The sequence below is a fragment of the Phasianus colchicus genome, chromosome 1 (assembly GCF_987193195.1).
Source record: "Phasianus colchicus chromosome 1, bPhaCol1.hap1.1, whole genome shotgun sequence".
Classification (NCBI taxonomy): domain Eukaryota; kingdom Metazoa; phylum Chordata; class Aves; order Galliformes; family Phasianidae; genus Phasianus; species Phasianus colchicus.
This window is the reverse complement of record NC_143436.1, coordinates 181037328-181049190: the sequence shown is the minus strand read 5'-3', so window position 1 is coordinate 181049190 and position 11863 is coordinate 181037328. Positions and strand designations below refer to the sequence as shown.

The following is an 11863-nucleotide window of genomic DNA, read 5'->3' as shown; positions in this document are numbered from 1 at the left end:
AGAGCACAATAAGGTCTCCCCTGAGCCTCCTCTTCTCCAGACAGAACAATCCCAGTTCTCTCAGCCACTCCCCACCAGACTTGTGCTCCAGATCCCTCACAGCTTTACTGCTCTTCTCTGGACACACTCCAGGGCCTCAATGTCTTTCTTGTGAGGAGCCCAAAACTGAACACAGTACTCAATGCGTGACCTCACCAGTGCCCAGTACAAAGGGACGAGCCCCTCCCTGCTCCTGCTGGTTGCACTACTGCCGATACAAGCCCACAGCAGAGGGCTGGAACTAGATCATCTTTGAGGTCTGTTCCAACCCAAACCATTCTATAACCCCTGACATTGGCCTCCTTGGCCACCTGGGCACAGTGCTGGCTCACATTCAGCCTGCTATCTGCTAACACCGCAGATCCTTTTCCTCCTGGTACAGGCTTTCCCCCAGGCTTCTCAGGCGGCTCCAGGCCAGCAGAAGATAGCCTCTATTTTTCCTTGAAGTCCTGTTTCTGCCACTGGTGCCATACAGTGACCCTGCCCTCGGCTCCCTGTCAGAGCACAAGCATGGGACTGAAGGCACTCACTGAGCCCCGAGCAGTCATCCACAACCCCATCACTGTTCCTTCTGGAAAACTGAGGAGCTTCATCCTGAAGGTAAATATCTTTTCGTCCCCGTATGTCTAGTGGAAGCATTCTTCAAATCCCAAGGTCTCTTATATTTGGGAACCACTCGATTTTTAGCTGAAGCACGCTCCCGGGCAGCCCACACCCCCGCTGCAGACGAACACCCCGCCGCACACGGAGCCCCAGCCACTTTTGCAGACACCGCGTTCCCGGCTCGCCAGCACACACCGGCCCCGGGGGCGGCACGGCGGGAGGGCCGGGCGCCCCGAGGCAACCTGTGGGTGGCGGCGCGGCGGGCGGGCGCAGCCCGCAGGGGGAGGCACGGGACAGCCGCGCGTCGCCAGGAAAGATCGCGTCCCCGCGGCGCGGGCCGGCAGCCGCTCGGCACCCGGGGCCCCGTGGCCGTGCGAGGGGAGGCGGCGGCCCGGCGTGACGTCAGGGGCGGGGCGGTGCCAGGCTGCGGGCGGCGCTCCCGAAGCGGCTCCGCTCCGCGCCCTCACTCCGCGCTGCCGCAGCCCCCCAGCGCCCGCGGCGCCCGGGCGCTTCCTCGCCGCCTCCGCCGCCGCAGGTAAGGGGCTCCCGGGGGCGGTCGGCTCGGCCTGCGGGCTCCGGTCGGCGGCGGGCTCCGTCCCTCCCTCCCCTCCCTCGCCGCCGCCGCGGCAACTAGTTGGGGCGAGCGGTGCGCGGGGTGTCCGCCTCGGCCGCCCCCGCCCCGTCCCGCGGCGCGGCCCCGGCCGCCGGCGTTGGCTCCGTGGCGGGGCGCGGGCCGGGGGCCGCCGCAGCGGTGGCCGGGGCGGGGCGGCGGGCAGGGTGGGCAGCGCTGACGGTCCCGCTCCCTTTGCAGGCTGCTCGGTCGCGTTTAGAGCCAGCGCGAGGCTGAGCCGGCGGCACCGCGGGCATTGCCGGGAGCGAGCCCGGCCCCCACTGAAATTCCGGCGTCTTGAGAGAGGGGAGGAAGATCCTCGTCTTCCGAAGCCTCCTCAATGAGTGCCAAGCTCTCCAAGGAGTTGAGGCTGTCGCTGCCGCCTTGTCTCCTGAACAGGACGTCTGCCACCTCGAACGCCAGCAGCACCTGCATCACGCAAGTGGGTCAGCTCTTTCAGTCTTTCTCCTCCACCCTCGTTCTCATCGTCCTCGTCACCCTCATCTTCTGCCTCATCCTCCTCTCCCTCACCACCTTCCACATCCACAAGAGGAAGATGAAGAAGCGGAAGATGCAGAAGGCGCAGGAGGAGTACGAGCGGGACCACTGCGCCCGCAGCAGCGGCGGCAGCCGGCACCCCGCACCGGGAGAGACCCCCCCGGAGAGAGACAGCCGCCTGGGAAGACCCCCCCGGGACTCGGAGATCCAGCGCCCCCCCCCCACGGCAGCCCCCAGCTCCCAGCCGGCGCAGGCAGCTTTGGACACAGCTGGCGTGGGGCTCTTGCAGACGGTGATTTTGTCATGATGCTTTAGGGGAGCCCGGGAGAAGGCACCTTTGTAAATACCGGAGTGATTATTCTAGTCCTCAAAGAAGAAGAAAACATTGCTAATTCCAATGAACGAACAAGCCCATGATCCAAGCGCATGACAGATCACATCGCGTTTCTCATTGACTGTGCAAGGAAAGGATGCGTCTTTGTGCTGGAGAAGGACCTGCACGCAGCGACCATATACCTAGCCTGGAGGAGAGAGTCAGGGGCAGAGGTCCCTTTTCCCTAGACATTGTTACCTCCAGGGGTGGGGTGATCTCACTACTGGATCCCCCCTGCCCCCAGTGTCACACTGCATGGCGTGGCTGGGGTGTGGAGTGGGGGGAGTGGCAGGTCTGGCGGGTGCCTTGGGACCCCCCTGTCCTCTTGGAGCAGCTATCTGTTGTGCTTGGACCTGTGCCCCTGGCCCACCCTTCTCGCTCCTCTCCAGGACTGGATCTTGTTTTGAGTAACACCCACCCCCCTGTTGGGTTTGGGTGAACTGCAGTGCCCTGCGGCCCCATCCTCCAGCTGCAGCTTTCCTCTCCCCCCCAGCATCCATCATCTCTAAATGCCCTCCCCAAGGCACAACCCCCAAAACCATTGCCATTCTGCGTGGTGGTATGAGGTAATACACCTCAGGGGGAAGATGGCCTTGTTCCTCCTGGGGGTCCCAAAACAAACCCTGTTCTGCACCAGGCACCCTGCTCCAAACACGCTGCAGTTAAAGCTTCACCTCCCAGCAAGGAATCCTGCAGCAGAACGGGGCCAGCTTCTACTTTTTTAGGCTGATATATATTTTTATCCCTTCTAATCTAGTAAGCAGTTAAGGACAGACAACACTTTAAATTTCTCACCTCTCCTCTTTTGGGGAACTAACCAGGCAGTTGTGCAAAATATCAGCTCTTAATGCCCAGCAGATATTTATTTCGGAAGTGTGGTTTCTCCCTAGCAAACAGCAGTGGCTTTTGTCAGTGGTGGGCAGGTGCAGTGCTGCTGGTGCTGTGCATGCTGGAGGAGCGTGGGGCAGAGTCCGGTGCAGCTTTGCTTAGCAATTAAATCATAGCCCATTCCTTGAAGGTGCCTTAACAGAGTGCCGTATCCGAACTTTGAAACATCTTGTGTGGTATCATAGCAGAGGCAGCCCTCTGCTGTGCATATTAACATCTGAAAAATACAGCAAAGGAAAAGTAATCCCGAGGGATTTTCTAAATTTTTTTTTTCTCCCCCTGTATCCTGGCATTCGGAGTGATGTGATGAGGTAGCTGTAGCCCACAGGTTGTAACATTCTGCTGTTCTCTGCCCCCTGGTGTGGCTGTTGGGTTGGAGAACCCTTGTGCAGGCAGCACAAAGGTGAAAAGAGGAAAGGGTGCCACAGTGCTCCATAGTCCATGGACAGCACCAATATGCAGGGGTTTCAAGGCAGTGCTTCTCTTAACCCTGTCTTACCCCTTTGTGATCTTGCCTGGTGGAAAATTCCTGTTGGGTTTCAGTGTGTGCCTCCAGCACCCAGGTGGGTGCAGTAGCATCCAGCTCCAGGAGCTGCTCTACCAGCTGAGGTTGGTACGGAAATGAACCCGGTGTTGGTGGTGTGGTGTGGTGGGAATGATGGCCGATGCTCCCTGGTGTGACCAGATGCTAATGGCTACTGCTGTGTTGTTGGGCAAGGAAATGGGCTTTGTTTTGTTTCCCCTAATAAAGGATGCATGAACTTTTGTGTTTAACCTCCTTATGCAACCGCAACACAGTATTGCACCACAGGGAATAGATTTAGGACAGTGAGGAGTGTTCAGTGAACAGTAATGGAGCTTCCTGATCGTGATCTCCACTAAATAGAGAGATATTATTTTCCCCTTTATTTTGTGCCTTTTCTTAAAAATCAGTATATAATTTTGAGTTTTATAAAAGCAATAAGATGTTCCAAATCACTCCAGTGCATTTCTGGTTGATGGTTTTACTTCTTTAGCGTCTCTAGTCAGACACTCTTCCTTCTGCCTTATGCACTCAAGGCATGCAATAATTCCCCAGAAGTGTACTGCTTGTCACATCTCATTGCAGTTATAAAATTGCCCTATTTTTGAGGAAAAAAAAAAGGATGGAAATATATATATCTTTATACATATTATGGATATATAGATATATATATTATTTATATAATCTCATGACACTAAGAATAGTTGCAGAAATGTAATGAATTAAAATGTTATCATGTAAACCTCTATCCTCTGTTAATTAGGTTTGATTTAATATTTTAATATCTCTGTATTTATGTAAATCTGTGTAAATGATGTGGTCTGTAAGTAAAATTTCATACTGACTTTAATTTTTTCAGAACTGTGAGCTTCTTGTGGTGTCATTCAAGGTTTTGCATTTCTAAAGTTAAATTCTACAGGATGTGAGAAGTTATGAATTCCTGTTATCACACAGAAATGCTGCAATAAGGCTCATGTGTACTCCCAGTGCATGACCCTACCTTGAAGTATTGCAAGCTTGTGAGGTTTCATTGAGCGGTCTCAGGAGATCTAGATGATACAAGCAGGGCACGTAGGTTTTCATTTTCATGAAACAATAAGCGATCTAGGGAATAAATGTGGATTTTTAAAACAGAGTTTATGCTTGGAGGTTCTGTCAAATCAATTGCTTCAAAGCCCTACAGCTACAGCTAAATTCCTGCACTTAGCATTCAGTATTAATAAGGCTGATGCTTCTTCCCTTTCCCCTCCTACTTAAACTAGAAAAGTGTAGGAAATTGTTCATATTTCTAAAGCATACATTTTCAGCTAACTGTGAAACTGCCCAAAGGGTTTTGAATCTACATATTTTATGCAAGTGTAATATCTATGTATCTGTATCCATATATTTAACTATTTTTGTGTAACCTTTTCTACGATATTTGATAGAGATGCCGGGTATGTACCATTCTCGTACGTAAGGAAGGATTTATACCCTGTCAATATGGACATTCTTTTTCCTGTGAACTGTTAGAAATTTGCACTGTTTTTTTGGCAAGTTAGGATGGAGCCTGGACAGCTGGAGAACAGACCGTCCTTCCTCTGGTGAGGTCCACATCCTCTGCCTGGATTTTCCCTCTTCAAAATCAGAATCAGGGCCTGCCGCCGACAGCATCTTGCTATAAGAAGGAGTGCTGTGGTGCTCACCGCCCAGCCCAGTCATCCAGCTGAAGGAGCACGACTGCCGTTACTGGGTGCGTAGGGCTGCTCAGAAGCTGGGTCCCAATGAGCCAATGGTTCCTCATCCTGCGGAACGTCCCTGGAGCTGCTGCTTATCTCAGCTCCAGCTGAGAGCATCCACCACCTGCAAAGGGAGCTGGAACCTGCCCATCGTCCACACAACGGGTGGCGGCATCCCGCAGCCCTGCTCTGTGCCCAGCACTGTGGGAATGGGACTGTTGTGTATGAGAGCCGGGATCCAGAGCTGTGGTCAGCTCTGCTTTGACAGACTGATGTGTGTGTGTGGATCCAGTGCATGTCGTGGGCAGGGAGAGTCATTTCATTCACATGTATCGCTCCAGCATTTCTGCTGCGGGGGGGCTGTCTGCTGCAAAAGTAATCTCTGAGATGAGATTTGCCAGCTCACCACCCAGACACGTTTTAGCTTTTGATAACTCTCTCCCAGACATGTATCTGTGTATACGTGGATATATATCTCAAAAGATCTGCTAGACAAAAAGCAAAGAACAGAGATTTCACCTTATAGGCCAAATTGTCCTTTGACTAAATTTTTTTTTTAATTTTTATTATTTTTTCCCTTCAGTTTTCTATTAATTTTAAAAGCTACACTCTTCAATGTAAATAGCAAGTTATTACGTGAGTAATGTTTTCCACAGCATTTCTGAGTAGTTGCTATCTTGTTTTTGGAACTCTATGCCCAGTGTTTTGAAGCAACTGTGTTTTTCTTGTTCTGTTGTTATGAGTGCAACTTTTATGTAGGAAGGAAAAAGAACATGATCTAAATCCTTAGGACAGGACTGGATTATTGCAAATCTAGTTATGGATCTTGGTTGCTCTTTTCTTTCTAGTAGTCATTTTCTCTGCACGTTTGTATTTTTTCTATGGGTAGTTGAAACCCTACATTTTAATAAGTACGCAAGGTACAGAGGGTAACATGAAAAATGAAATAGGAAAATTTCTTTTTCCTCTTTTGTGTAAATAGCAAAATTTATAATGACTTAGATACCGTTTCGTTACAGTTCTCATCTACATAGAAGGTGGCATGACTCATATACAAACCTTTAATAGCGTTTTACTTTTTGTTAAGAATTAGAACTACTTTTACCCAGGACTGACTTTCTCATCTCTTTCTGGTATCTGACTCTTTTTTTCACTGAGGCCAAATTTTCCATCTGATCACTAAATAAATTCCTAGTAGAACAGAGCATCTTTCTGTTTTCAGTCTTTTACATGTAGTTCTCTGGTCCGTATCCAGCCAAATTCCACAGCACAGCAAATGTGCTATGAACTTGTGAAGACTGGAAGGTGTAGGAGCCCTGTGGGGAGAGCTGGCTGTCCGGTGAGCACACCGGTGCAGTTCTGCCAAGGCGGAAAGGAAGCCTCCCCATCCACTGCCTGACTGGGTGAATTGGGATTCCTTGCAGCCCCAGCAGACAAATATCAGCCTCCTTCACGACACTGTTTCTCCAAAACGTCATTTTCTATATGACACTGGATCTCATTTTGTAAATTACCTGTAATATTTCTCATTCATGTCAAAGCAGGCTTCATTGTTCCACTGGTACTGTATGTTCTCTGTGGATAACTAGAATCATTTGTTTTCCAGCCCGGTACCTCCACAAGCATCAATTTTGTATGAGTTAGGAAATAAATATTTGGATCAGAATGCTGTCAGTAGAAATTGTCTTTATTTATATTTTCTGATTATCCAGTTGGCTTTTCTTTGTTGTTTTCTTCTTTGAAATGGAGCAATATAATCTGTTCATTATTTTACTTTTCTAAAGAGGACAAAGATTTTTAAGCAAGCACACAGAGAAGAACACACAGAGAAAAATTTCACATTGTAGAGTAGAACAAGATCATACAGGTTTTGTTGGGTTCAATGGAATTCTTTGTTCTCTTCAGACCCCCAACCAAGTGAAATGCTTACCAAAAATCATCTGAAGGAATTCATGTATTAGAGGCAGTTTGCCTTCAGCTTATGATTTTAGCTTTGCAATAAGCACTAACACAAAACCATTGACAAAATACAGGCTAAAACTTTTCAGACATCGAGTAGTCTAAAAGTAATAAAGGATCCTAGGGGATTAAGAACTCCATAAATAAGGGGTAAGTGTACCACATTAGAAGCAGAAACTGTGAGCTCTAACACAGTAAAAGCAATGTGTGCTGGAGGATAAATTCATAATTGTAAGCAAGCACCTTTAAATTTTATTCCTGGCTCTGTCACTCTTTTGTTGTTAGTCCTTCAACTTCCAAACTATTTATGTAGTAACAAATAGATAACTCACCTATTAAATAAAGACCAGCAATTTGCAAATATGCAGCCCTGATATGAATCAAATAAGCCTCACATGCACCAAGAAAGTGCTGATCCCATAATACCAATTAAGAGAGTCTTTATGCTGATCACCTGGCTCGGATGACTCAAGTGCTTACATTTGGCAGCCAGGTCCAAGTGGCACACGGCACAGCTGGGAGATGGATGGCTGGGCAAGGTGCTTCAACAGCCTCGCCGAGAGGCTCAATAGAATTTTTTTAAGTGGAAGTGGAATGCGTATTATGAAGGAGAGCCAAGAAGACTTATGCTTATTTCACCATTTCATCACTCACAGCACTTGTCTCATAACAGTCCTGCGTGGCTTTGAGCAGAGTGCTGACTAAGGTATTAAGGATATAGAAGTAGAAAGTTCTTGGGAATAATCCCACCACTAATGAAGCTGATGGCAAAACCTTCTCAAGTTCAGTGGGGTCCAAGATTACACAGATCTCACCTGCTGCTGACTGCTACCCTCAGTACTTCTGGAGCGTGTGGATTTCTCCCGTGGTTTGGCTCATGGGCTGTACCCAGCTCCAGTAGGGGGCAGCAGGGAACAACCTGGGTGTTACCTGTAGATGACATATTCGTGCTTACCTTTCTTTAGTTTTCTTTACGGCCTGCAATTCACTCTGAATCTGACTTTCCACTAGACAGCTAGTCTTGTGAGTCTTTCCTTAGGATGAGCTATGTTTGCTGAGCTTGCTTCTTCCTTACCTCATCCTCTTTCTGACAATGCAAGATTTCTCTCTCTAAATGATCATTTCCTTTGATTTCTACAAAGATTCTGTAAGACTTTTCCCTCCTTTTGATCCAGCATTATCATACCTTTATGCATATCTCTGCTACTAAGCTTTTGAGAAAGTGCTGGGCTTCAAACACCTGAGAAATCCTGTCATGTGTCCCGACAGCCCACTGCCTCTGGAGAAACATCACATTTCTGATTAAACTGCCAGTCCTAGACTAAAAGCTGAAACTGCTGAAAAATCGTCATTCTTTCATAACAAGAATCTGTAAGGAAATACTGTAAGGAAAAGTAGCTGTTTCTAACAGGGGAGAGTACATAGACAACAGGATATGGTGATAGTATGTGTATTAAGGTTTTTGTAAAGCCTGCAGGACAGACAAGGTCATCTTAATTTCTAATAAGGGCCAGCCTCCTGATCCGTATTTTCTTCTTCTAAAACAGTTCATCACAATCCATTCTTTTACCTCTAAATATTTGTGGAGCTACTAGACATATACTTTTACATGTTAGACATATACATTTACCTTGCATCACAGTTGGGGGGGGCCTTCTTATCTATAATACCAACTGATCTGTTTTAAGTCTATTTGTTTTCATTATAGAAATTCAGTTTCTACTAAATCATCTGGTAGACCTCAGCAAAGGAAAGCCTTCACTTCCAGAACATGTGCTGAAGCTTGCTCAGTCTGGCACTGATGATGCGTAAATCAGGACAAGTGTCCAGCTGATCACGTACAGTCACTTTGCAAAATTCAATGAACAACTTTTGATTGCTTTTGAGCAAACAACAAGAAACATTCAAAGTCTGAGACAACCTTGTCTTTTTACCTATTGATAACAATGCTAATTCAACACCTCTCTGCTCTACCACTTGAGTTATCGTGGATTAATGTACTTCTAAAATGGAGCTGAATATACAGGCTATTACCTATGTGACAGAACTGCTCTAAAATCAGTTCCTCCAGGGCTACAGGGGCTATGATGAACCTAGCAGGGGAGTGGAGGAGGCAGCTGAGGTATGACAGACTGGGCTTAGTAATACTGTCTGCACAGGGCTGTAGCCATGAGACAAAGGGGCTGTGTCAAAGTAAGATTCCTTAGGCAGGTGCACTCACAAGTGAAAAAAACAGAACAGTGCAGAACAGCTCTTTTGCTATCAGATCTGGGTGTGATGTCTTTTATTGAGAAAAACCTCAAATACTACAGCTTATAGAGAAACCCTCGAGACTGCTATGCTCCAATTACGGCCTTTTCTGTTTCTTTTCAGAATGTGCTTTCAAACATTCTAGAAAAACAAGAATCTCAGATTCTGTCTGAAAAAGTAAGCAATATCACACCATAAGCCATGTTAGAAAGGTACCAGGCTGACAAATCTGGATTTGTTCACAGCCTGAGCATTTCACCATCAGTGCTACCACTGCTGCAGTGAGGGGCCCTGAGGAGGAAGGGACCTCCTTGGGAGTGCAGGCCTCACCCCAGCTGCACCCGCACTGCGGGAGGTTCCCATTTGCTTTCCGGCCAGCATCTCTACCCTGTGCTACCTGAATTCAGTGTTAGGCCTTCACTGACTTATTTCACCTGGACTGAAACAAGTTATGGCACAATTGTGCAAATGGGCAGTGAATGAGTTAGTAAACCACAAGGCAGTGTGGAGCACTAGGGCAGCATCTGTCAACAAGGGAAAGGATGCAGGGGTGCTGAGCCCTTCAAGACTATTTTGGGAAAGAGAGCTTACGAGTCTTAGCCTAAGTGCTGCTTAATATCCTTCTCTTGGGTGTCTGGGATTAAAATACAGACAGATCATTTGGGGCTGCAGAGCTTCAGCTCTTGAATAGTGCCATGTTCACCACTGCAATACTCACAGCCTGCTCATACCCACGGTGTCTGGCTGCACTCCCCTGCTTTCTTCCCTCCAGCCACCGAACGAGTTCCATTGTGTCCAGTCACACAGTGTCTGCGGCTGACCTGGTGTCTTATTCACTGACCTGGTTTCTTACACACAGAACAGACAGAGCTCCATGGGTGATGGTGGAGTGATCTGTGCCAACCAGATCCCAGCTGTTCCTGCCTCTCTCCCAGTGCAGATATCATTGTGGGTTCACCTCCTCCAGGGAAATCGCTTTAGCAGGCATTGGACTACATGATCTCCAGAGGTCTCTTCTGACCCCTATGCTTCTGTAATTCTATAACTGCCAGACTGGCCACCCACAGGCCTTATAAGGTCTCCATACCTTCCAGTCCTCTGCTGTTCTTTCAGAAATAGTTGAAATTAACCAATGAATGCAGAAATGTCTGGAGGAGGACAACTGACAGGCAGTTGGGCAGCGAATGTGATGGCACAATAATGCAGTCATTACTGAAATAAGCTATTTTTCACATCTCATGAATTGTAAGTAAATTTAAAGACTTTTCTGGTGCCTGATTCATAGTTTTGAAATGTTTAGATTTGGCAATGCTGCTCAACAATATCTTTGTAGCCCATCTGTGCTGTTTATCTGCTCTCTCTTCTACCCCCAGGCATTGTCTGTTTCTTTTTATTTTTCAGATTATAACCCTTTGAAGAAAGAAGTTAGGGGTTTGTTTGATAATTGTGGTGATTCCATTAAGCTTGTTCAGAAGGTGAATCATAGATTCCTAAGACTAGATGGAGGGATATACCTACAGAATGATCTACTGTCTGTCACAAACAGGATTTTAATCCAGTAATTCAGGTCTTGCCTGGCATGACGACTGGCATAGGAACATTCATTTTTCAGAGAGACAGTCACAGCTGATTTTCAGACTAAAAGTGGTGGAGCATCCAGTTCAGACTTTCAGAAGTTGTTCCAATCAGTACAAAAGTAACCTAAAAAATAAAAGAGCTTGTCCCTTCAAGGCAATAATTTTTGGTATGTGGAATAAAGTTAGCACATTCAGTAGTTATTAGGACACTGTTAAAAACTGACATCTGGCAAGGAAGGTAAGCCATCTGTGAAAATACAGTTCCTATTACATGCAATAACCCAAACGATCTCCCAGTTGTTATAAATTCACAGCACTGGGAGTGTAAACAAAACTGTGTCCTGGGGGAAAAAATATGCACAAGTGTTACATATGCAACTGTGTACCTACTCTGGAGTTGTCAGCTGAAATAAATGAGATGCTTGTGGTAGCTGCGGAATTTTGTCTCACAAAGTAAACTACGTTTACAGATTTCTTCCTTCTTCTTCATTCATTGTTTCACCTTATTCCAATGATTCTTTAGCAAAAATGTCTTGTGCTGAACATAAAAAATATTTTGCTGTGCCACATCAACACCAGAGCAGGGGGAGAGGTTTTGTTTGGCTTGACACTGCCTTGAGTGAGTGAAGGTCTGAATTGAAATCTTACTGAAATTAATCATGGAGTAGAATCATCAAATTTGGAAAAACCACTAAGATAATCAACCCATGACTGTGACCACTTTAGATGATGTCCTTCAGTGTGACATACACTCTTTTCTTGAACATCTCCAGGAACGGTGATTTTACCACCTTCCTGAGCAGCCTGTTCCAAAGCCTCACCACT

At 47.0% G+C, this 11863-nt stretch overlaps 1 protein-coding gene across 1 annotated transcript; it reads left to right on the top strand.

Moving 5' to 3' along the window:
- The first annotated feature begins 1059 nt into the window (after positions 1–1059).
- Positions 1060–6911, top strand: C1H11orf87 (chromosome 1 C11orf87 homolog). The gene is made up of 2 exons (XM_031606198.2): positions 1060–1177; positions 1454–6911. Exon 2 carries the CDS (start codon positions 1593–1595, stop codon positions 2055–2057), a length of 465 nt encoding a protein of 154 aa, XP_031462058.1. The 5' UTR covers positions 1060–1177; positions 1454–1592; the 3' UTR covers positions 2058–6911.
- The last annotated feature ends 4952 nt before the right edge of the window (positions 6912–11863 follow it).